At 42.1% G+C, this 21,246-nt stretch overlaps 1 protein-coding gene across 3 annotated transcripts in view; it reads right to left on the bottom strand.

The window, feature by feature from the left end:
* Positions 1-20,108, bottom strand: part of bbs2 (Bardet-Biedl syndrome 2) — a 168,084-nt gene extending 147,976 nt beyond the window's left edge. Inside the window, exons 1-3 of one of the 3 annotated variants that reach the window (XM_059992559.1) lie at positions 19,625-20,108; positions 18,645-18,776; positions 17,427-17,654 (exon numbers count right to left, since the gene is read on the bottom strand). In XM_059992559.1, coding sequence (XP_059848542.1) covers positions 17,427-17,654; positions 18,645-18,761 — 345 coding nt within the window. In that variant the 5' untranslated portion in view covers positions 18,762-18,776; positions 19,625-20,108. The remainder of the gene's footprint in view (positions 1-17,426; positions 17,655-18,644; positions 18,777-19,624) is intronic. The other 2 variants (XM_059992557.1, XM_059992558.1) reach the window with 2 other exon arrangements.
* Positions 20,109-21,246: the final 1,138 nt, after the last annotated feature.

Here is a 21,246-nt window from a genome sequence, read left to right as displayed (position 1 = left end):
AACCATCACAAATTCCCGCAGCCCTCAATAATCCTGTGATTTCAGTCTCTGATGCTGACATACGAGCAACCTGCAGGAAGGTGAACCACAAAGAGCATACGACCCAGAAGGATTATCTGGCCAAGTACTAAATACTTGTGCTGATCAACTGGCTAGAGGGTTCATTGAGATCTTTACCCTCTTGCTTCAGCAGCCTGAGGTATCCAGCTGCTTTAATAATGCTTTACTTACTCTGGTGCTTAAGAAGAAAGTAATAACCTGCCACAGTGACTATTGTCCACTAGCACAGTGGTGAAGTGTGTAATGCCCTGTAGGTACTTCATTTTAGCAGTTTTGGAAGAGCAGTTTGTTCTGCTTTCGGCCTGTTTGAGTTTGATCTGAGATATGGGGCTTTGTTCTTCAAATTAGGAATGTGGTGTCAGCCAATCAGGATAGAAGAATTGGGAGAAGGTTCCAGAGAAGGCTGTGGGGCCGAGGTCTTTGTTGGCGGGAGCTGGAAGAAGGTAGGAAAGTAGATGGTGGAGGATGCCATCCCTGTTGCACAAGGTGCTTTGTGCAGATGATTCAAGGAGGAAGGACTAATACTCGTGTGGGAGAGCCCGTTTGTTCGAGATGGATTTCGAGCAATGTTCGGAAGATGGTGTATACTTTCACACAGACCGAGGGTCCAGCACATGTGTTACAGACAAGTTCAAGATTTGAGCTCCACCGTGCACTTTTTGCTTTTTTTCTTTCTTTCCTTTAATAACTGTTTGCTTAAGTTAACATTCTTAAAGATACTTCTTATTAATTGTATGCAGTGTACAATCTGTTATTTCGTGCCGATGAGTGATTGCTGGGGGCAGTAAATCACAGAGCGTTCACACAAACCGATGTTTGGGCGGGCGAGACATCCCAGCCTCATGGATTTGGCAGGACCAAAGTCATAAACACCCTGGACGTATGGAGCCTGAGGAAGGTGGGTTTCTCACTGCAAAATCCCATAGCTGTTAACGAAGGACTAATGTGTCACATTGCCAGTGGCACTCAGTAAAAGGGGGTTCCAAGTGTTTTCGGAGGCTGGTGATGAAACATATCAGCTCCTGCAAGAGAAGTGACTTGGATCTGCTCCAATTTGCCTACCAAAGCAATAGGCACAGCAGATGCCATCTCATTGGCTCTTTACTAAACACTGGTAGATGCATGCATCAGATTGCTCTTCATCATCTACAGCTCCATCATCAATAGCATCATCCTCTCAAAACTAATCAATAAACTTCAAGACCTTGGCCTAATACCTCCTTGTGCATCATTCACTTCTAATTGGCAACAACCTCTCCACAATCTCCATTAGCACAGGTGCACCATTTGGCTTAGTCCTCTGCTCTACTTGGTTTACACCTATGACTGTGTGGCTAAGCACAGCTCCAGTGCCATATTCAAGCTTTCTAACATCACCATTGTTGTAGGCTGAATCAGCATATAGGAGAGAGATTGAAAATCCGACTGGGTGGTGGCATAACAACAAACTCTCACTCAATGTCAACAAGACCAATGAGTTGATTATTGATTTCAGGTGAAGGAAACTGGAGGTCCACAAGACAGTCCTCATTGGAGGATCAGAGGTGGAGCGGGTCAGCGACTTTAATTCCTCAGTGTTATAATTTTGGAGGACCTGTCCTTGGCCCAGCGTGTAAGGGCAATTATGAAGAAAGCATGTCAGCACCTCTCTACTTCCTCAGGAGTTTGCGAGGATTCAGCATGACATCTAAAAGTTTGACCAACTGCTATAGATGAATGGTGGAGAGTATATGGACTGGCTGCATCACAGCTTGGTATGGAAACACCAATGCCCTTGAATGGAAAATCCTACAATAAGTAGTGGATACGGCCCAGTACATCACAGGTAAAACCTTCCCATCATTGAGCACATCTGCACGGTATTGTTGCAGGAAAGTAACATCCATCATCAAGGACACCACCATCCAGGTCATGCTCTCTTCTCGCTGCTGCCATCAGGAAGAAGGTACAAGAGCATTAGGACTCACACCACCAGGTTTAGAAACAGTTATTATCCCACAGCGATTTGAAACACAAGGAATAACTTCACTTGTCCATCGTTGAAATATTCCCACAACCTATGGACTCACTTTCAAGGACTCTTCATCTCGTGTCTCAATATTCAATATTTATTTATTATTATTATTTCTTTCATTTTGTATTTGCACAAATTGTGTCTTTTGCACACAGGTTGAATGCCCAAATCTTTCATTGATTCTATTATGGTTATTTTTCTATTATGGATTTATTGAGTATGTCTACAGGAAAATGAATCTCAAGGTTGTGTATTGTGACAAATATGTACCTTGATAATAAATTTACTTTAAACTTTGGTATTAGTTTTAGGTTTACAAGGTTGTTCTTAAGTTAAAGGACTATATATTATCACTTGCTTAGGACAGTATGCAGAGTGCCAGAATAATAATTTTCCCAGGAAGAATTCCCGCTTCAAGAAAATTCTGAATCCTTCTGCATATGTGCAAATATTTAAGGAAACAACATAATCCTGTTTCACAGTACCAAAGGTAGGCTGTCATGGCTGTATATGTGCTTAGCCATGGCTATTTTTCCTGATAAACATTTGCTCCCTATTGCCAGGTGGTAGCCTACCACAAAGTTAGATCAGGATGAGTCAAGAGGATTGGAAATGTAGTGTGGCTCAGAGGGGAGAGAAGCTGTGTAGGATGGAGAAGAATAAGGGCTCAGAGTAGAAAATAATCAGAAATGGATGTGAGAAAGCAGGAGAGTAGAGTGGGGGTGGGGGAATAGGTGATTGGAACAAGGGGGAGGGAAAGAGATCCCGTGGGAGAATCACCAGGTTAATGGGGAAAGGGGACTGGAGAGTGGAGAGGACAGGCATTCAGGTGAACATATCGGAGCAGTGAGGAGACATAGGATCTTAATTAGATATGTAAAATTAGAGCGGAAAAGGGCAGTTCAGAATGTAGAAGAATGGGAAATGATCACAGCAGAGGAGGAAGAGCAGGGTAATGGAGTGAGAAAGAGGAAAGAGAGCTTTCAGGGAGGACTGAAGACAGAAGCAAAGTAACAGTCCATTCAATATCCATGTGCATAACAGTAGATGAGTTCTTTTGTGGCAGACAGAGTGAAGCAGGAATTTCCAGTGGCTATCCATTCAATGTGTCTTCCAACTCCCATTCTGACATGTCTATCCGTGGCCTCCTGTACTGCCTTGATGAGGCCAAACTCAGGTTTGAGGAGAAATACCTCATATTCCACCTGGGTAGCCTCCAACCAGGTGTCATGCACATTGGATTTCTAACTTCTGATAATTTCTACCCCCTCACTCTGTTTTACCATTCCTTATTCTAGTTACCCTCTCATGCCTTCTCTCCTCACCTGGCCATCACCAGGTCTGGTTCCCTTCTTCCATTTTTTCCATGGTCGTACCCCTCCCAGCCTCTTACTTTATCTGCTTTATCTGCCCCCCCCCCACCCACACACCTTCCCCCTAACCTGGTTTCACCTATCACCAGCCAACTTGTACTCTTTCCCCTTTCCTTCACCTTATTTTGGCTTCCGCTCCCTTCTTTCCAATCCCATTGAATGGTCTCAACTTGAAACATCAATTTTTTATTCCCCTCCATAGATGCTGCCTGGCCTGCTGAGTTCCTCCAGCATCTTGTGTGTGTTGCTCAAGATTTCTAGCATCTGCAGGATCATCTCTTGTGTTTATGGTTCCTATTTTTGTTGGCAGCTAATCATTTCTTGTAAGATTCCTTTGCCTCTTTCATGTTAGTTCTCACTTCCTTGTATGTTTTTTTTATATAACCAGCCAGGCTCTTACTGGTGTTTACAACCTGACACATGCCACATGCAATGCTTCTTTCTTGCTTTATCTTCCTCTCTCTTTCTTAAGTAATCCAGCAAGTTCTGAGGTTGTTTGCTCTGCGATCCACCCCACGTGGGGAGATTATCTCAAGTATCACTGGACCATTTCTTCCTTTAGGGCAGCCTGTTGTTTTGTAATGCTTTTCTCTGTCAACCTTTGGTTCCAATTTATCTGGGCCAGACACACTACACTGACCTTCCTTTAATCAACTACCTTGGATGGCTTTGCTTTCTCTATAGCCATTCATAAGCATAACGATTATTATGCCCTACGTTGTCCCTACTGAAATGTTACGCACTTGACTCATTTCCTTCCTAGAACCCGATCCAACAATGCCTCCTTCCTAACTGGACTAGAAACATGTTCCATTAGCAAATTATCTTGAACTCATACAGTGTTAGAAACTATTCATCATTCTTAACATTAAACCTGCCAGTGCAGAAAAAGAAAGTCACCCATTAAACTACCGTTCACTTCCTTACACAGGAAGTTAAGAGTTAATCTTTCTTAATTCTGAAGCAAACAGATTCTGTCTTTGACCTCTCTGCAGCATCTTCTCTCTAGGGCTGTCATCTTCAGCTTCATCAATACTGTGTCCCTTCCTTTCTTCCCCTCACTAATCCTTCCTGGTCACTTGGTATACAGGAATATTTAATTTTCAGCCATGTTCCTTTCTGAACTAAGTTTCTGATGCTGCCTCCACATCATATTATCATATTTCCATTGAGAGTAGGGGAGATTCAAACAAGAGGACATGAGTTGAGAGTTAGGGGGCAAAAGTTTCGGGGTAACAAGAGGGGGAATTTCTTTACTCAGAGAGTGGTAGCTGTGTGGAACAAGCTTCCAGTAAAAGTGGTAGATGCAAGTTCGATATTGTCATTTAAAGTAAAATTGGGATAGGTATATGGACAGGAAAGGAATGGAGGGTTATGGGCTGAGTGCAGGCTGGTGGGACTAGGTGAGAGTAAGCATTCAGCACAGACTAGAAGGGCCGAGATGGCCTGTTTCCGTGCTGTAATTCTTATATGGTTATATTCTGACACAATTATCACCATTCTGAATTGCCGCACATCTCGTGTATTCACATGCATGTACAGTAAACGAAATGTCATTATTTCACTTCCATTTTCACTGACCTAATCTAGCAAGAACTGTCATAGAGTCTTAGAAAAATACAGCACAGTAACAGTCCTTCGGCCCATCTAGTCCATGCTGAATAATTTAAACTGCCCACTCCCATTGAACTGCTCTGGGACCATAGCCCTCCATACCCCTGCAATCCATATACCTATCTAAACCCCTCTTAAACATTGAAATCCAGCTTGCACACACCACTTCAGCTGGCAGTTCATTCCACACTCTCATGACCTTCTGAGTGAAGAAGTTTCCCCTCATATTCCCCTTACACTTTTCACCCTTCGCCCTTAACAGATGACCTCAGTGAAGAAGCCTGCTATACCTACATTTTTTTTTTTTTTTACGAAGTATCTTTATTACAAATTCATTGCCACAATATATACAAACAAGTGACTAACACAATTACTACACTACTAATAGACAAACAACATTATACTAAAATGTCTCCACCTCCGTCAAGGATGGCACTCACCCTCTGCGGAGCCCAACAGTCCCGGAGTGTCTCTGTGGTTGCCATGGGCAGCGCGTGTTCCTTTGCAATACTGTATTTACCTGGGCATAAACATATACCCTAAACATTGCCAGGCAGTCTGCCCGGGCAGATTCTTCCACCACCTGTTTCCAGGACCCAAGGATAGCTGTTTTCACCAGTCCCAGGAGCAAGTTGACAAGGACATCTCCATCCCTCTATGCCCCCTCTCCTTACTGGATGACCGTATATAAATAGGGTGCGGCTAAAATGTAACCAGAAGGTGAGAAGCAGCCCACGTGGATACGCAAAAAGGGGCTGCAGCCTCACACACTCCATATACATACAGTACATGGTCTCCTCCAGCCTGCAGAAATGACATACAGCTGGGAGATCCGTGTACAAACTAAAAAATTTATTATAAAGCACGGCTCTATGCAGCAGCCTCCACTCCAGATCCTCAAGGTACATGGGAAGAACTCCCTTGTAAAGGGACTTCCACTGGGGACTCCCCTCACCTCCAGGTGGAAAGACAGCCCGCCATGGCATTTCGGGATGGTGGACAAGGGCTAGGAAAGTGAAGGGTGTGGAGCAGCAGTCCATACAGGTACCTCCTACTTGCATCCCTGAATGGGATTGTGGGTGTCAAGGAGAGATGGTTCAAGTTGTGTGGGTTCAGCTCTCGGATAAGTTTCTAGGGCTGGGCCAGACAAGCAGCTCCGGCGGTGCAGAGGTGAACCCAGCTTGAGGTTTCCACACCTGAGCCACACCGACATCCATTGAGGTAGGGCAAGGGTCGGCCAGGACTCTGCCCTCTGTCAGAGGAGAAGATTCCCAGCCTGAGGCAACTATGTTCCAGACTCTCAGTGGGTCCTGATAAAAGCCAGGCAGACTCCACAAGGCAGAACAACTGACGCTTGCTGGTGGTAGCCATATCTCTTCGTGAAGACAGCAGCTCTGGAGAAAGAATATCGCCAACACATGCCACCTGGGAGGGTGCTTGACATACAGGAATCTCTGAAGGGTCCTAAGGCGGAGAGCCAAAGGAGACTCAAGATCTTCACCAATGTCTGATACAACTTCAGTATAACATCCCATATCCTGTACTCAGTTCTTTGATTTAAGAAGGCCAATGTGGCAAAAGTTTCTTTAGGTCCCTATGCACCAGTGATACCACTTTCAAAGAATTATAGACCTGTATTCCTTTCTTTTTTTAAGATCTTTTTATTAATTTTCAAATTCATAAACATAATAATAATAATAGTACAAAGGGATTGGGATTATATTATTGGTAATTTGCATATGCGACTATAAGCTACAGGTAACACAAGTGTACTAAGCCTCCCAAACTCTTAATGTAATTAAACATGATAAAAAAATGAAAAAGTGTAAAAAAAACAAATATAAAGAAACAAAAAACTAAACTAAACAAAGCTGGGCTATTATATTACATTGGATACAATCATTAATGTCATTAACTCTGCTCCTCTATCCATATATTTAAGGTTAATAAAAAGGATTCATAAAAGGTCACGTTACATCATATGAAAGTGTTGAATAAATGGCCTCCAAATTTCTTCAAATTTAACTGAAGGGTCAAAAGTGACACGTCTGATTTTTTCTAAATTTAAACAAGATATAGTTTGGGAAAACCATTGGAATGTAGTAGATGGATTAATCTCTTTCCAATTCAATAAAATGGATCTTCTAGCCATTAATGTAACAAATGAAATCATTCGATGAGCTGAAGAGGATAAATAACTATGTTCCATAAACCAAAAATTGCTGTAATAGGATGTGGTTGTAAATCAATATGCAAAACTGTTGAAATAGTATCAAAAATTTCTTTCCAATATTTTTCTGAAAGAGGACAAGACCAGAACACGAGTCAAAGAAGCTACCTCAGAATGACATCTATCACAGACAGGACTTATATGGGAGTAAAAACGAGCTAGCTTGTCTTTAGACATGTGGGCCCTATGCATTACCTTAAATTGTATCAACGCATGTTTAGCACATATAGAGGAAGAGTTAACTAATTGGAGAATTTTCTCCGATTTCTCTGTAGGTAAAGAAAGTTGAAGTTCCCTTTCTCATTCATTCTTAATTTTATCAGATATACCTGGCTGTATTTTCATAATCATATCATAAATAGTTGCTATTAAACCCTTCTGATAAGGGTTTAAACCTAAAAAAATTTCCATGATATCAGTTGGATATGAAGTCGGAAAAGTAGGTAGCGTAGTATTCAAAAAATTTCTAAATTGTAAGTATCTAAAAAAATGGGATCTGGGCAAATTATACTTATCAGAAAACTGTTCAAAAGATATGAAACAGTTATCCAAGAATAAGTCACAAAAACATATTACTGTATACCCTTCAATTTCCCATACCAAAAAGGCTTGATACATAACAGAGGGTTGGAAGAAAAATTAGATATAATAGGACTTGTTAGAATAAATTTCTTCAAAACAAAAAGTTTATGAAATTGAAACCGTATTCGTAATGTATATTTAATTATTGGATTAACCATTTGTTTATTCAATTTGGCTGTAATGAAACCCAGTTTCCCTCGGCATCAATAAAGTATGTCTGTCTGTCTGTCTGTTTCAGAAAGAGCAAAGCGAAGTGAAGTCCCTAAAATAGAAATCAATAAAACCCTTGTACAGATTTACATTCAAGGACTTGGAATTATATCCATATCCTGTGTCCAAGATATTAAGTAACAGATATTAATTGCCCAGTAATAAAATCTTAAATTCGACAATGCCAAACCACCATCCTTTTTAGACTTCTGTAAGTATTTTTTACTTAACCTAAGATTTTTATTCTGCCATATATATGAAGAAATTTTAGAGTCAACAGTATCAAAAAAGGATTTAGAAATAAAAATTGGTACCGCTTGAAATGGATATAAAAATTAAGGTACATTAATCACCTTAATAGTATTGATTTGACCAATCAGTGATAAAGACAATGGGGACCATTAGTAAGCAATTGTTTAACCTGATCAATTAAAGGTAAAAAATTGACCTTAAATAAATCCTTATGCTTCTTAGTAATTTTTTACATCCAGATAAGTAAAATAGTCAGTAACCAATCTGAATGGTGAATGTCTATCAATTGGAACCTGCATATTTACTGGGAAGAGTTCACTCTTATTAAGATTCAGAAAAGCTACGAAACTGAGCAAGCCAGGGATATTACTGCAGGAAGGGATTTCTCAGGGATAGAGATATATAGTAGCAGATCATCTACATATAGTGATAACTTGTGTGTCCCATTTCCACAGGTAATGCCAAGTATATTGGGTGAGTCACAAATAGCAATAGCTAAGGGTTCCAAGGCAATATTGAATAATAAAGGGCTAAGAGGACAGCCCTGCCTAGTGCCACAAAACAACTGAAAATACTACTACTCTAGAGGGAGATATTACAATTCTTAAATGGTGTGCATATGGCTCGAATTTTACACCAAATAAATTGGATGCTAGATTTAAGGACTGGACAGCTAAAGGAATAACAGTTCTTTGCAACATAAGGAATAACAGAAGGAACACTGTTAAGTTTTGAAATGCTTAAAGAGAAACACTTATTAGAAAAACAAGATATTTAATCAGTATTTACAGATGTGACAATATGTTAATAAGACGCTTAAAAAATGTAACCAAAGCAAGTACATGCTTGATAGAGCTATTTAGAAAAGTGTGGTGACCCACTTTCCAGCGCACTCGAACCAGCTCACAAAATGGAGCGTGCCAGCAGAGAGGCCAGCCCCAAAAAGGGCACCAGGCCTTCTTCACCAGCAAGGGGAAAAGCCCACGCGCTTGAAGTGACCGGGGAGGGCGGAAACGAGAAGGCTTAAAAGCAAGGCCGCAAAGTTTGAATAAATCTTTTACACAACTGCAACTCACCGTCTGCGTGTCGTTATTCCAGCGCTGTGTGTAGCACACCACTACAATTGGTGACCCCGACGGCCCAAACGATATTTGGACCGGAGATGAATGACGCTGCACCTGTTCATGCAGTTTCGTTAAAACTGCCAAGCTTCTGGACGCTGCGACCTCACCTATGGTTCCAACAAGCTGAAGCCCAATTCCACATTCAGCAGATAACCTCGGATTCCACACATTACTACTACATGGTGAGCTCTCTCGACCAGGAGACAGCCGCCCAGGTTGAGGAGTTCATACAGTCGCCCCCGGAGGATGGCAAATATACAGCATTCAAAGCCCTGCTCATAAGGACTTCTGGACTCTCACGGCGCGAGCGAGCTGCCCGCTTACTGCACCTGGATGGTTTGGGAGACAGGCCGCCATCGGCATTAATGATTGAGATGCTGGCCCTGGCTGAAGGACACAACCCCTGCCTCATGTTTGAGTAGGCATTCCTAGAGCAGCTGCCCAAGAACATACGCCTGCTGCTGTCTGATGCGGATTTCAGCGACCCCCAGAAGGTGGCAGCCCAGGCAGATGTGCTGTGGAAAGCCAAGGAGGACAGTGGGGCGTCCGTTGCACAGATCACCAAGTCACGCGTCCAACAGCAGACCAGACCAGGCCTGGCAGCAGAGCCCACAAAACCCAGAGGCAGGAGTGCAGAGGCCAATGAACAATGGTGCTTCTACCAGCAGTGGTGGGGCGCAGAAGCCCGCTGCTGTAGCCCACACTGCAACTTCCTGGGAAATGCCAGGACCAGCCGCCGCTGATGGCTACGGCAGCTGGCCATCAGGATAGCCTCCTGTACGTCTGGGACAAACAGTCGGGACGCCGTTTTTTGGTCAACACGGGAACCGAGATCAGCGTCTTACCTCCAACGAGTTACGACACCCACAAAAGAGAACGGGGACCCACCCTGATGGCAGCAAATGGCAGCACAATACGGACCTGTGGCACCCGTATGATGCGGCTACAGTTCGGCTCCAGCCGGTTCACATGGGACTTCACACTGGCCACCGTGGACCAACCACCCCGGGGGCAGATTTTTTGCAAGCTCACAGCCTGCTGGTCGACCTGCAAGGGAAGAGACTAGTCCACACCAAGACTTTTCAAACATTCTCCCTGGTGAAGCCAAGTTGCCAGCCCCACACCTGGACTCCGTCACGCTGTCCGACAACGAATTCACCAGAGTCCTGGCGGACTTCCCATCAGTTCTGGCACTGCAGTTCACGGCAGTCATGCCCAGACACGGAGTACAGCACCACATCCCGACCCAGGGACCACCCCTCCACGCCCATGCTCAAAGGCTTCCCCCGGACAAACTCCGACTGGTGAAGGAGGAGTTCAAGAGGATGGAGGAATTGGGCATCGTACGGCAGTTCGACAGCCCATGGGCCTCCCCCCTGCACATGGTGCCCAAAGTAACAGGGGGCTGGAGACCATGCGGCGACTACCACAGGCCGAACAAGGCTATAACACCGGACCGCTACCCTGTGCTGCACATTCAGGACTTCGCACCCCTACGACGCAAGGATCTTTTCCAAGGTAGACCTCATCCGGGGATACCATCAAATCCCAATGCATCCTGACGACATCCCCAAAACAGCACTCATCACCCCGTTCGGCCTTTTCGAATTCCTCTGAATGCCATTCAGTCTAAAGAATGCTACACAGACGTTCCAGCGGCTCATGGATGCGGTGGGATGCAACCTGGACTTTGCATTATCTATTTGGACGACATCCTCATAGCCAGCAGTAGTTGTCAGGAGCATCTGTCCCACCTCCGTCAACTCTACGCCTGATTGAGTGAATACAGTCTAACAATCAACCCAGCCAAACGCCAGTTCGGACTCGACACCATTGACTTCATGGGCCACAGGATTACTAAAGACGGGACAACCCCTTTGCCCACCAAGGTAGACGCGGTCCGCCACTTCCCCCGACCCAACACACTCAAAGGCCTGCAGGAATTCTGGGGTATGGTGAATTTCTACTACCGCTTCCTCCCCTCAGCAGCCCAAATCAGCCTGTTCACCCTGATGTTGGGTCAGGGCAAGGACATTACCTGGGACGAAGAGGCCGCAGCCACTTTCATTAAAACCAAAGAAGCCTTGGCAAATGCCGCGATGCTAGTGCTCCCCAGAACAGACGTCCCTACTGCCCTCACAGTGGATGCATCCGACACAGCAGTCAGTGGAGTGCTGGAACAACTCATCGAGGGTCACTGGCAACCCCTGGTGTTCTTCAGCAAACACCTACGACCACCCGAATTCAAATACAGTGCTTTCGACCAGGAGCTGTTGGCACTATACCTGGCAATCCAGCATTTCAGGTACTTCTTAGAAGGTAAGCCCTTCTAAGGTAGGCCCTTGTGGTTCACGGACCACAAATCGCTTACCTTTGCGTTCACGAAGGCATCCGATCCCTGGTCATCCTGCCAGCAATGACATCTGTCCTACATCTCCGAATACATGACGGACATCCAGCATATCTCAGGAAAGGACAACGTCATGGCGGACGCACTATCCAGACTTACCATCCAGGCCCTGTCCCAGGGGGTGAACTATGCAGCGCTGGCGGAGAAGCGGCAGGCAGACGATGAGATCCCTAGTTACAGAACTGCAGTCTCTGGTTTGCAGCTCCAAGACTTCCCTGTAGGCCCAGGTGAGGGGACCCTGCTGTGTGACGTAGCTACCTGCCAACCTCACCCCATCATTCCAGCAGCCTGGCGGCAGCGAGTTTCTAACTCCATTCACAACTTAGCACACCCCTCCATCAGGACAACCGTCTGGATGGTCTCCAACAGGTTCATTTGGCATGGACTCCGCAAGCAGGTCAGTGAATGAGCCAAAACGTGCATGCAGTGCCAAACAGCCATGGTGCAGTGGCACACTAAAGCCCTGCCACAGCAGTTCCACCCCACCCGCCAGCGTTTTGACCACATTCATGTGGATATCGTGGGGCCCCTGCCAGTGTCGCGACCTCCTAACTATTGTAGACTGGTTCACAAGATGGCCAGAGGCAGTCCCGCTCACCGACACCACCTCTGAATCCTGCGCCCGAGCACTGATTGCAACCAGGGTATCTCGCTTTGGTGTACCGGCCCACATTACCTCCGACAGAGGCACCCAGTTCACCTCCAGCCTGTGGTCAGCTATGGCCAGCCTTCTGGAAACACAGCTACAACACACAACTGCCTACCACCCACAATCGAATGGACTAGTGGAGTGTTTCCACCATCACCTGAAAGGGCCTAACTGGGCGGACGAACTTCCCTGGGTCCGCACGGCGCCCAAAGAAGATCTGCACACCTCGTCGGCCAAGTTGGCGTACTGTGCACCCCTGGTCATCCCAGGAAAGATCATACCAGCCCCAAGGGGGCAAGAGGAAGTACCCGCAGCAGTCCTGGACAGACTACACGAGAGGCTCAGTAACCTGGCCCCCATACCCACTTCACAGCATGGACAGAGCCCGACCTGCGTACCCAAAGACCTACAGCACTGCAAGTTTGTTTTTTTACGACCGCGCTGTGTGTAGGGCACCGCTACAGAGGCCCTACAAGGGGCCGTTTAAGGTGATCAGGAACAATGGGTCCACATTCGTGCTGCACATTGGGGGGAAAGAGGAGGTTTGGACCGACTCAAACTGGCCCACGTGGACTTGGCGCAGCCAGTTGGAGATCAGGCACCACGGCACAGAGGCAGACCTCCCAAACAGAGGCCGACTCAGTCTGTGGACATTGGGGGGGGGGGGGGGGGGGTGGGGGGTGGGTGTATCGCCAGTTCTTGGGGGGGGGGGGGGGGGTTATGTGGTGACCCACTTTCCAGCACACTCGAACCGGCTCACAAAATGGCTCAGCGCAGAGAGGCCGGCCCCAAAAAGGGCGCCAGGTAAAAATGGGAAGGCTTAAAAGTGAGGCTGCCAAGTTTGAATAAATCTTTTACACAACTGCACCTCACCGTCTGCATGTCATTATTCCAGCGCTGTGTGTAGCACACTGCTACAAAAGCGTATAATTCAGATAATGGTAGTAGAATAATTTCAAGCATGTATAAGGGTCTGTCAAATCTTAAAACACATTCGACTTCATACATTAAAACAAAATGGGAGAAGGAAGGAGGGATAATTATATCTGAAGAAGAATGGACAATAATATGGAGGTATCAATGGAAGTGTACCAGTTCACAGAAATGGGGAAGTTTGGATGGAAAAACTTTATAAGATATTTTATTACACCCTCTCAGAAATCCCATTATGATAGTAACCCTGTTTGCTGGAGAAATTGTGGAAATCAAAACACAAATTATTATCATATTTTTTGGGACTGCCCTGTTATCAAAAACTATTGGAGGGGGATACACAATTCCCCTCAAGACATCGTTAAATGTGAAATACACTTGGAGAGTAAGACCATGTATTTTGGATATATACCTCAAGAATGGTTGAAAAGAGATAAATATTTAATGAATATACTATTGGTAGCTGGTAAAAAGACTCTTACTAGGAAATAGTTATCAGAGGAGAGCCCAACTTTAAATGCTTGAATGGAAATTACAATGGACATTTACAAAATGGAGAAAATGACAGCATCTGTTAATCATAAGCTGGAACAATTTGATTCATACTGGGAAAAATGGTTTAACTACATAATGCCTCACAGGACTGATTTTATTCTCACAAATCAATGAATATGTTGTAAAAAAAAAGATCACTCCCTACTTGTACATTCCTTTTGCTTGTTTTTTCTTTCCGCTCCTTTCTATAAGTGTATACCTCAGATAAATACTTTGAGGAGATTTGTGATATATATGTACAATGTCTGAAATACATCTTACGGAAATGTTTGTTTCATGATGAACTTCAATACAAAATAAATTACAAAAAAAAATTATAAATACCTATTTAAAGAAAATTTTCTCACTTTATTAAATTATATAAAAAGAACATTATCAAATTGGTTGGCTCTTTTGTTATCATTGTTTGGCCGAATTAATTCTATTAAAATGAATATCTTAGCTAAATTTATATACCTCTTCCAGGCCTTACCCGTCTTCATTCCTAAATCCTTTTTTGATTCTCTTGACTCTATTTTATCCTCTCATATATGGAAAAATAAAAGTCCTCGCCTGAATGAAGTTCATTTCCAGAAAGTTAAAAAGAATGGAGGTTTAGCTTTACCACATTTTAGGTTTTATTATAGGGCAGTTAGTATATAGAATCTTACGTTTTGGTTATATTATATTAATCATGAGGACTGTCCGGGGTGGGTTTCTTTAAAAGTTAACTCTAATAAATTTTCTATCATCTCTCTTTTGGGATATTCACTTCCTTTATCTTTAGGTAAAATAACTGAAACTGTGGTAGTTAAACATACCTTGAGGATCTGGATACAATTTAGAAAACACTTTGGTTATTGAGATTTTCCCATTCTAGTCCCATTTTTCTTAATTTTTTTTTAAGACTGATGTAGTTTTTAAACAATGGGATAGATTGGGTATTATATGTTTCCAGGATCCATTTGTTGGGAGGAAATTTTCTTCCTTCGAACAACTGTCAACTAAATGTAGTTTACCAAATACCTACTTTTTTTGATATTTACAAATTAGACTTTCTGCGATCTCAATTCAAACATTTCCTAAAAGTCTGATGAGAACTTAATAGATGAAATTCTTAATTTGAGTTTTCTTTTCCTTTTTTACCTTTTTTTCTTTACCAAACAGCTTTGGATTTGGTAGTGGGTTTAGATCTTTCTTATATATATAATTAAATTATTCATATCTCAACATACGAATTAATCTAATCTACATGAATATAGGGTAAGGAGTTCATTAACATGATTCAAATATAATGTATAGGTATTATTATAGTCTTTTGTTTTATAATATATATTTTCTTGAACTCTGTATTCTTCTATGTAGAAATTAATAAAAATATTGAAAGGACAAGGATGTTGCCTGGATTGGGGAGCATGTCTTATGAGAATAGGTTGAGTGGACTTGACCTTTTCTCCTTGGAACAAGAGGATGAGAGGTGACCTGATAGAGGTGTATAAGATGATGAGAGGCATTGATCATGTGGACAGTCAGAGGCTTTTTCCCAGGGCTGAAATGGCTGCCACAAGATGGCACAGGTTTAAGGTGCTTGGGAGTAGGTACAGAGATATCAGGGGTAAGTTGTTTTTTTAAAAAAAAGCAGAGAGCAGTGAGTGCGTGGAATGGGCTGCCGGTGGTGCAGGTGGATACGATAGCGTCTTTTAAGAGACTTTTGGATAGGTACATGGAGCTTAGAAAAATATAGGGCTATGGCGGCTAACTCTAGTAATTTCTAAGGTAGGGACATGTTTGGCACAACTTCGTGGGCTGAAGGGCCTGTATTGTGCTGTAGGTTTCCTATGTAACTTGCTCTGTGTCCACACTATTTTTGTGATTCTTCAACAATGGTCCTCCCAGATGGCTTGGGGGATTTGGTGCTGTTAATATGGTTACATACCCTACTCAAGTGAGAGGATTTCCTCCAGCTAGAGATGGATATTGGCTGGTATATACTGAACATTTCCATTGATTATCAGGGAATTACCTAAATGCTGCTTCAGTTTTGCTGCCTGCAGCCATAGCTGTTTCATTTTTTTTGGGGAACCACAAATAAAAATAAACACTGAGGAACAAATCAGTGAATGTTACTAGCTGAAATTGTTTAGATTTAAGACAATGACTGAGAAATTTCTGCAGTAACAGATCGGACCTGAGATGACTGACCTATAATTGAACCACCCCATGTGCATTATGATTGAAATGACCAACAGAAAAAGTTTCTGTTCACTGTGGGGTTATAACTTCTCCAAGCTGAAGTAAAATAAAGAACAAAATTATAAAATTAATTGAAGACTATCGAGAGGTATGAAAAGTTTGTCTTTCGTGAATGTAATCCACATTATCCAATTGAAAATTAGATGACTGGGAAATTTTACTGGAGATTGTGAACACCAAAGATAGGTTGTCTGCCCAAGAATGGGATTTATATCGGAAGCCCCCAAGTGATGGATAATTTAAGTTAGAAAAATAAGTTACTAATTAAAGATGAAGGAAAATGTTTAGGTTTAAGAGTGGAAGATACTTTCTTTAGGGGTATAAAAAAAACTGGTGAATATACAATATAAATAATGGTAAATTCTGAATAAAGTATATTTTGGATAGTTAGGGCAATGACAGATAATGAAGCAGTTACCTTAATAAAATGAGAGATACCATCAAGGACAAAAGCTCTTATTGGAATCTAGTAATAGGACATCAGAACATTTGTTTTGATTATTCTGGAACAAGAACAAAGCAATGAAGAGAAATTAACAAAGTAACTTTAAAAGACATGCAGTAGTGCAGGCTTAATATGAAAAGCAACTTGGTGGCTTTTTTGAGTTTTGGATGCCATTGTAAGTATCCCAAGATACGCCTGCTAATTTTCTGCCAATGCAACAGAAAAGTGCATGGCCTATAAATGGCCAAGAAAGATGGACAAAACTCAAAGCAGTGAGGGGGAGAACAAAAGATCATAGAGAAGAAGGAGCCAGAACAGGAGTTCTTAAGTGAAAAATATACTTCTCATTTATACCAAAGTACCATTATATTTTATTTTGGATAAAGGAGAAATAAAGTAAAACTAACATCAAGACCATTTCTGAAAGCTAATCAGATAATAATCTCAATTTGCAACATTGACAAGGAGAAGCACCAAATTCATCAAGTGGAGACATGAATTTTCAATAAGCACACAATGCATTAGAATCAGATAAAATTATGATGCAAAACTTTCATTCATCCAATCAAAATTTCTAAAAAAGTTATATTATCACATCATTAGCAGCTTGGTTCATTACAGCTTGCTGTGCACAAAATGACCATAACATCTAAAGTGCACCATTAACAACATTTTTTAAAAAATGACTGGAAACATCCTTTAAAACTGTCCCCTCATTGTTCATTATTGAATTAAAATCTTACCTCCTTATAGAAAACATCACTGTTGTTATGTACATCATAGGCCAATAGATTAGTCTGTGTTCCTACGAGCAATGTGTCATAGCCAAGTGTGGGATTAAGTACTCCTGCAGTTAGACAGCTGACATTCTGGTTTATATTTAAGAGGTAGGTGTCGGAATCCAGGCCACCTTGTAATAAATTGTTAGCTACAACACGCTGGCTACGAATATGTGGGTTGTGTATAAAGACCTAAGGAGAACATATCAACAATGTTTACTAATTACAGTAAATCAAATACTTAAAGCAAAGGAAATAAATTATCTTAAGAAATTTCACTAAAGTCACAGTAGAAAACGAAGTGTGATATCAGACTTCTGAATTAATAAACTCTTTCACTTCACCATTCTCAAACTGCTAATTCTACTTCTTCCATTATTGTCACTTTAGCATATCATTATGTACTGATTTCTTTCCATGGTAATAATGAAACGGTGCACATTTACTCCAAAAAACTACTGCATAATGGCGCACTTAAATTGCTTCAGCAGCTTAACTCGTACAATTTTCATTACCAAATGGAACTAAAAGCATAACTCCAGCTAAGACTTAGTGTTAAATATGCAAATAAGGATTAAGTAATTTTCTGCAAGCTTCTTTGTCCTTTCATTAAGTGAAAGAGTATTTTCTTATTGGTTAATTCTAGGGAGAAGTTTCCTGGAAAGGTGAATTAATGGTACTTATTTCAATATATGTATGTGGATAGGTAAGGCCAACAAGGCAGATTTTGCCATTTTCATTCTGGTCTCCAGGTCAGTTGTGTTTTTTGTTTCCTTGTGGGTTTGAAAAGTTTAGAACAACTGAATGGCTTGTTATGCCATTTCTTAGTACAGTTAAGAGTCAGTCATGTCGCTGCGGGTCTAAAATCATGAGTCAGACCAGACAGAACCACAGATTTCCTGCCTTAGGGATATTAGATAATCAGATAAGATTTGTTAACAATTGTTTGTGGTTTTCATGGTCATCATTAGACTTTTCAATTCCATGGTGGGATTCAAACTCATGACCTCAGGTCTTTGCCCTGGGATCTAGACTACAAATCCACTACAGTATCACCTGCCCTTTTCAACAGGATCCTCAAACAGCCACTATTCAGTCTGTTAACAGTTATAAACTCTCACTCAGTACCCGCACTAATTATTGTACCTGGTCATTTAGCAACAATATTTTAAGAAGCAGTACCTTTCCAGCCTGCGTTGCTGCAGTCAAACAGGGGTGTATGCCATCATATTTTCCAACAGACACCATTCGAGGGTTAATTCTGTGGTTCAACTTGAGGCTGAACACTGGAACAAGCATGGTTATCACCTAGAGCTACAAATGGAAACAAAAAATGATAAATCACTATGGAAATGATCAAAATGCATGCAGGGAAAAAGCTGCGGGAGGGAGGGAAGGTACAGCATCAGAAAATGCAAATCACAAAACTACCAATTCAGCTTAAAATATACAGAATAAAAGGAACTACTTATGATAAACACTGAGGATTAAGAAAAAATATAAAATTATAACAAAAATTATCAAGAGAATGCTGGAAATAGTTGCTCCAGCAGCAAGTGTTAACTGAGAAACAAAGTTAGTATTTCCAGTTTTTTTTTTCAGGACAAAGCTTGTGTTAGCCTACCTACCTAATCTGATTTGACTGCAAAAGCTCTGGCACTGATTGATTTAGCCCGGGATACTTAACAGTTTCAAGTCTACGGTTAACAGAATCCAGGTAGGGAATCTGATCAGTAATTAAAAGTGAAATCTTTAGTCAAGAAAATCCAGAACGAAACCATACAAATTGAACGAAACACCGTCTACTACAATCTAATTTTTTAAATACAATTATCAGGTTTAGGAGCTGAAGATTACGGTGCCAATGAAAAATAAACGACCTGAAATGTTTATTCTCCTTCGGGCATCAGCGGGTTTTTTTTTGAATTTCCTATTTTTAAAAAGACACCTTGGTACTAAGTAAAAATCTGTCGAAGACTGTCGTCATATTGTAAACACGGGCACCAGGGAAATTGACGTCCACTAAGCTGCTTGGGAGAATTAAACTCGTCAAGCCCAGCTCCCTCGTATTGACTATAGTACTGACATCCCACTTCAAATCCTACATTTATTTATACATTCCCACTCCCCTGTACAATACTGCCAGCCAACGCCATCCATACCCGTGCTGAACTGCTTGCAGCCCGCTTAGTAAATCGGGGCCCGAGTTGCTCAGGCCTAACCTCACGCGAACAGAACCGCTCGTTCGCCTCGGCCTCCGTTCGTGCCCGGCCTTCCAGCTCGTTTGCGGCTTCGGGCAGACCCTTGGGCTGCCGACTTCGCTCCGGCCTCGGGTGGGCGCTCCGGCTTCAGACCGCCCGCTCGCCGCGTCTCTCCGTTGCTACCCGATGACATCAAGCAAGCATCACGCATGTTGATTGAGGGCGGGACTTAAATCTTGTTCCATGACGGCAGGTGAACCCAAACTCACACCAGTAGGGTAGTTCGACCGTGACCTGAAATACTTCGATTCAGAATGCTTGCTCCAAAAGTTAATTTCTTCTCCTCTTCCCACTGCCGGGCTAAACTGACCGTTGTACTTGAGATATTGGGAGGTACCACGGTCCCTGGCAGAGTCGGATTGGCCACCTGGTAGGTGTGGTGGGTTTACTCAGCTAAAAATATAAAATACCCCGTAAGCCTTTCACATAGTCCAGTGCAATGTGACGATATTATTAGTAAATAACGAAGCGAGTGTACTTAAAAAACTTTTACTTACAGCACACCGAATGAGTTAAACAGTCGACCTTTCGGGCAAGGTCGACCCTTCAACAAGTAAAAGCTTTTTACTTGTTTCTTTTTGTAATGAGATGATTAATTATTTTACATGGTTTATAACCATGAATAAAGTAGTATGAATAGATATTTTGCCAGAAGAAAAACCTAAAATAGATGAATAATAACATTGTTGAACTACTTATTTTTCTTCAAGTGTTTTTATCTCCAACATGCTCAAGGAGCTTGAATTTGGGCTCTGCGGTTTTAAATGACTGTATTGGTCTTCTACTGACCTCTAACTTAATTTTCCCTTTTTTAATTAGGCCTAATTATTTTAAGTAAATTGTTGTAAATGTTCAGCACGCAGATACAAACCTCAAGCTCTAGAAGTCAAGTTTTGAAATTTAATTATAAAGAAAACTAGCAGTAGACTACAGTAGAGCACTTCAATCCTGTTTCAACAAAAATTTATGGCGACTCATGTTGACTTCTGTTTATATCTGCAGCCTGTTAGGTAGGAATACAACGTGAAAGTGCAGCTGTCTTATTACCATAGCTTACTTTAATTGAACTTTGTTCTCTGGTGATAACCCATGACACATCTCAGTAGTTACTTTGTCAAAGAGCTTGTAAGTTGCCCTTTTAAAGTCCCTTTTAAATCTTTACCCTCTCACAGTAAAACTTTTATATCCCCTAGATGTGGACTCCCCTAACATGGGGAAAAGTCTTAACATCCACCTTATCCATGCCTCTCTTTCCAATTTAACTATATTTTTCCAATAAACAGGCTGACCAAAATTGTACACAGAACTCAAGTGCAGACTCACTAATGACCTATACAATTGCACCATAATGTCCCAACTTCTGAACCCCTTGAACCCTACCATAGTACAAGTGCTCTATTGGTTTGATTTTCCAAAATACATCATTTCTCAGCCCACTTCCCTAACTGATCAAGATCTCGTCATCTACATAACCTCATTATCTCCTAGTTTTGTCAGCAAACTTACTAATCATGACTTGTGCA

This window comes from Hypanus sabinus, chromosome 17, assembly GCF_030144855.1.
Source record: "Hypanus sabinus isolate sHypSab1 chromosome 17, sHypSab1.hap1, whole genome shotgun sequence".
Taxonomy (NCBI): Eukaryota; Metazoa; Chordata; class Chondrichthyes; order Myliobatiformes; family Dasyatidae; genus Hypanus; species Hypanus sabinus.
This window is presented reverse-complemented; position numbering and strand designations above follow the sequence as displayed.